Here is a 5,063-nt window from a genome sequence, read left to right as displayed (position 1 = left end):
AAAACAAGAAAACTAAATACTTCTATTAATATGTGTAATTTGGTTATACATAAGTTAGTGCATTATCCATAATTCATTTCATTTGTATTACTTTTATTTAAAAGTGAATGATGATTAAAAATAAATGATGAATAATATAATAATAATATAAAAAACTCTTATTGTCAGTGTAAACATCTTTTCCTTAATAATAAATACAAAAGAAAGTTTTTTTTATGTGGTTTTTCTAGTGTGACCCATGACACATGTTGAGAATTTCATCTAAAACATGTTTGGAGGAGAAACTAAGTACTCAATCTATCCCGTTTTCATTGTCATTTAGTATTTTTAGTTCTTTTCATTTTGTTTGTAACTTTAGTAAATTAAGAAACATCATTTTTTTTCTTCCTTTGCTCTTTTGTCTTATTATTGTGTACAATAATGACTCAAACAACTCACTCAGGTCCTTTTTACAGGACCCACTCTTGATTTATAAGTACATAATTAAATTTATTACCAAAATTATCATATTTAATTATGTAACATTAATTAAAATGTATTGAAAAGGGAGAATGACACTTTATTTTGGATACATTAAATTAAAATAATCATATCAAGTTATCTATTTAATTCCCGTAAAACAACCCAAAAAAACTCCTATAAAAAGACTAAACAACGTACTTGAAGATGTAAATAATATTATTAATTACAATAGATATTATTAAAGATATTTCAATTAATATTAACTTATTTTACATTACAATTAATACATTTAATGATTAATTTAAAATCAATGTGCACTACCTTAAAGTTTTAATTAAAACTAAGACAAACATAATATTTCACTTTTCAAAAATAATAAACACACCATTTTTAATAAAACTTTATTTTTAATGAGATTCTTAACTAAAAACCTTTTTATTAACCAACAACACCTTATTTTTATTGGAAAATAATATTACAAACGTCTACTCCAATGGGGAATCATTTAATACACTCACATGCACTAATCCTATCTATAGTTTCTCACACAACTCACATTGAAAGTGATGTGGTTGGTAGTTTCATGATCCACCGCACTATGCAGTAAATGTGAGTAGTTGAATCTCTAGTAAGAGGAGTTAATAGCAGCTATTAATGTTACCATTTTTCCTTCAGACCATAGCACTTAATTATGGGCCACACCTCGGTATTGTACATTGCATTGTACCACTGACATGTCAAATAGGAAACTAAATACTCCTCAACTGGAGACTCTAGTATGGGGTGAAGATAATAATATATGTTATTCAAAAAAGATATATGATGTCGATTTCAAATTATTTTTAAATAAAAAATTATAAATTATCACATTGATTTTTATCTCACATTTTAGTATTGGACTTTCCGTTACTAGAGATCAAGCCAACAGGTCACATAGGGTCAGGGATAAATGCAATTTCAATACTTTGCAATAACACAAAATGGCTTCTTCTTCCAAATCTCCTCCTCTACCTTCTCGTCATTCTCCACAATTCACTCCAGTAAGTACCATTTTTTGTTTAATTTCTTAGGAAAATGTAATGTTTTTTCATGGTTTATCTTATAAAGTAATATATATTATATGATATGGTATGATTTCTTAGACAATTTATCATTTCTATATCATATGACATTTTCATTGTTAATGTAGATTCAAGAAGAACATGAATTTGATGAGTATAGTGAAGATAGAAGCCAAACAAGAACAACACCAATAAGTTCATGCACTGAAAAAGGTGTTACACCAAATCACAAGCACCCTCCAACCCCTATTGTGAAAAAGAATGGTAACAAATCAAATCACAAGAAGAAAAGGTTTGAATCTGAAGGTGGTTCTGTTAATGGTGAAGATCTTTCAGTTTCTTGCAACAAGTGCAGACCACATGTTCGAGACAAAATCTTTGTCATTCCCTTTGATCATAACAACAATGGACAAAGCAACAAGCATTTGTCTTTGTTGGCAAGTCCTAATGGGATTTTCAGGTCCATTATGTCCAAGTTAACAGGCAAAAGTCCCATGTCTATGTCAAATGAAACTGTTTCAAGAGAAGAACAGTGGAAAATTGCAGTGTCTGAACTTTCTCATAAGCTGGTTCATGCTACAAGGAAAAAAGATGAAGCAATTTTAGAAGCTTCTAGGCTTATGCACTCTATGGCTGAGTTAGAGAAGAAGCTAAACAAGCTTGAGTTATATTGCCATAGTTTAAAATCTGGTCTTGAAGAATGTAGCAATAGTACTAGTTCCCCTTATGGTAAGTTTCAGAATAATTCTCATCCAGACACTGTGATACAAAACTTCTTGGTGTTAGTCTCTGAAGCAAGATCTTCTGTGAGGCTTCTAAGTCGTTCTCTTACTATGCAACTTAGGCACATGGGAGGGAAAGTGTTTGAGAAAGTTTGTTTACTTCTTCAGCCTTATGACATTAGAGTCTCTTTCTCTAAGAACCCAAGAAGCTTAGTTTTCTACTTAGAGGCCCTTTTGAATAGGACTTTCTTTGAGGACTTTGAATCAATTGGTTTTCAAAAAAGTTCTTGTGCTCATATGCTGAACCCTTTGGAAAGATGTGAGGCTAATTTTACTTCCTTCAATATGCTTCATGGTTTAACATGGGAAGATGTGTTGAGCAAAGGGACAAGGCATTTCAGTGAAGACTTCAGCAGGTTTTGTGACAGGAAAATGAGTGAGATTGTGACAATGTTGGGTTGGAACAGGGCTTGGCCTGAACCACTATTGCAAGCTTTCTTTGGTGCCTCAAAGAGTGTGTGGTTGGTGCATCTTTTGGCCAACTCAGTGCACCCAAGCCTGCCAATTTTTAGAGTAGACAAAGGGGTGAGGTTTGATGAGGTTTACATGGAGGACATGGATAGGGACAAGTCTTCCAAATTGGTTCCTAGCATGGTTAGGATAATGGTTGCACCTGGTTTTTATGTCTATGGAAGTGCAGTGAAATGTAAGGTCCTTTGCAGGTACTTGAGCAACAACAACCACCAAAGTTATAGAACCAAAGAAGATAAAGGTTTAACCCCTTCTCCTCACGATAGAAAAGGTTGAATCAGCATGTAAGTTTTTATCAAGGTTACAAATTGTGATTGCAATTATGTTCAAATTTACAATATTAATTATAATTATGAATCACATTTTTTAACCTTTGATTTTACATTGGCTAATGTTATGTATATTATTTAATTTTATTGGGGCATATGGGTTGGTTTTTTACCAACAATGTGTTGTTCCACTGGTGTAAGGTCCTACTGGATTCTGAGAATAATCAAACACAAGTTCAATTCTTGTGAGCGATACTTGTTGGGAGAAACAATCACACAACCCAAAATGAATTAGTTCCAGGGTGAGGGATACCCTTATTAGTAATAACAAAAATATGGGTTGGTGTTGTTAAAACTTAAGTGGATTTAGAGATACTTAGTTGGATATCTAGTTTAAAAGACAATATTTCAAATGGTTGACCTGTTGGCATCTTGAGATTTTTGGGTCAAGTGAAAAAATTGGCATTTTCTTGTTTTCACTTGTTTTATCTTCTGTCTAGTGTATTTGGACTTTTTATCATTTTGTTTGGTTATATCTCTATTATAAAGTTTATTTTTCAGGTAGATAAATGTGTGATTGAGAAAGACAAGTGGGCTTAGATTCAGATTCTCATGGGGGATGGGTCCTAAGCATGTGTTTTGTGATCAGAACAATACTGAACCTGTGACTGTAATATAGAGAGGGGAAATGAAAAAAAATTACTTAAGCCATTTATACTTTACATGTTCATCTTGTGAATAGTTCAGTGTCATGCTTCCGTTTCATTATTATATAATAATACAATAATACCATTGGGATTTGCATTGCATATATAAAAATTTATATAAAGTCCAAATAGGCATGGTGATTTTGGGATCATGTATAAACACATGTTTGTTTTGCTTGCCTTTCGTTTGATATCCGAAGTCCTCAGCATAGGAAATGGCACACACATGTAAATTAAAGGTTAAAGAGGTCACTTTTTGGATGAAAGGAAAAGTTAAAATACAGTTTTCTCAACAGATTTAGCTAGATGTGATTTGCAAAATGGAATTGTTTTTTTAGATTAATTCTATCAAGAGAGCTAATTCATGGGGGCTGTTGCCGAAATGACTCATATCCCAATGGAACACAATCATATTGTATAGAGACACATTTGTGTTCCCCATGCATTGTTAGTGGTGTTCCCCATGCATTGTTAGTGGTGTAGCTAACATCGTCTACCGGGATGTGGTGTAGTACACAAACATAAACACAACCATGCATGTGAAACATCTACTGGTAGGCAATGATACATGAGCAAGTCGTGTATGAGCCATGATGGTGGATTGACACTTTTCTGCAGAAAATAATAATACAAGTTATGAGATTGGACTTCCTTAAATTGTGATAAGAACTTGGAAGATGAAACGAAAATTTTATAGATTTAATAGAATAATACAACTCATGTTTTCAAGAGCTTGTTCCTATTTATAATTGATTTCATGCCTATTCCTAACTATTCTCACTTATAGGGAGATTCTGCCATTGAATTAAAACTTCAATATTACTAGGTTGCAATTCACGGATATCTAAAACAGAGTTTGGGTAAACCTGTAATTCCTATCCTCACATAACATGGGAGGCAAAGATTGGGCATGGAAAGAATCACCAACAACCTTCTTTAGGAGAGAGACATGGAATACTGGATGAATTTTGCTGTGAGATGGAAGATTCAATTTATAAGCAACAACGCCAACCTTGTTTATTACCTGGAATGGTCCATAAAACTGAGGGGAGAGTTTTTCATTAATCCATTTAGCTAAGGACCTTCTCCTATAAGGTTGCATCTTCAAAAACACCCAATCAGCGACTGCATATTCTACATTTTTGTGGTGTTTGTTGGCATTTGCACGCATGACGTCTTTAGACTTCAACAAATTATCTCTTAGATCAGCCAATAAATTATCTCGATCAATTGTAAGTTTGTTAACTTCTTCAAGGCGGGAAGGAATGGTGGATCCTTTGAGGAGGTGAGGGTCATGTTCGTATAAGGCTT

At 33.1% G+C, this 5,063-nt stretch overlaps 1 protein-coding gene across 1 annotated transcript; it reads left to right on the top strand.

Annotated features, from left to right (window-relative positions):
• Window positions 1,334–3,168, top strand: LOC109343550 (IRK-interacting protein-like). The gene is made up of 2 exons (XM_019581906.1): window positions 1,334–1,502; window positions 1,652–3,168. The coding sequence occupies exons 1-2, from the start codon at window positions 1,443–1,445 to the stop codon at window positions 3,050–3,052; spliced, it is 1,461 nt and encodes a 486-aa protein (XP_019437451.1). The 5' UTR covers window positions 1,334–1,442; the 3' UTR covers window positions 3,053–3,168.

The sequence above is a fragment of the Lupinus angustifolius genome, chromosome LG03 (assembly GCF_001865875.1).
Source record: "Lupinus angustifolius cultivar Tanjil chromosome LG03, LupAngTanjil_v1.0, whole genome shotgun sequence".
Taxonomy (NCBI): domain Eukaryota; kingdom Viridiplantae; phylum Streptophyta; class Magnoliopsida; order Fabales; family Fabaceae; genus Lupinus; species Lupinus angustifolius.
Note: the sequence above shows the minus strand (reverse complement) of the source record. Positions and strands in the feature narration are given on the sequence as shown.

Excerpts from the sequence above, each read along its gene's own strand:
- LOC109343550 (XM_019581906.1), top strand. The coding sequence starts at position 1,443 with ATGGCTTCTTCTTCCAAATCTCCTCCTCTACCTTCTCGTCATTCTCCA. Across the intron at positions 1,503-1,651 it reads ATTCTCCACAATTCACTCCA|ATTCAAGAAGAACATGAATT; the intron begins GTAAGTACCATT and ends TTGTTAATGTAG.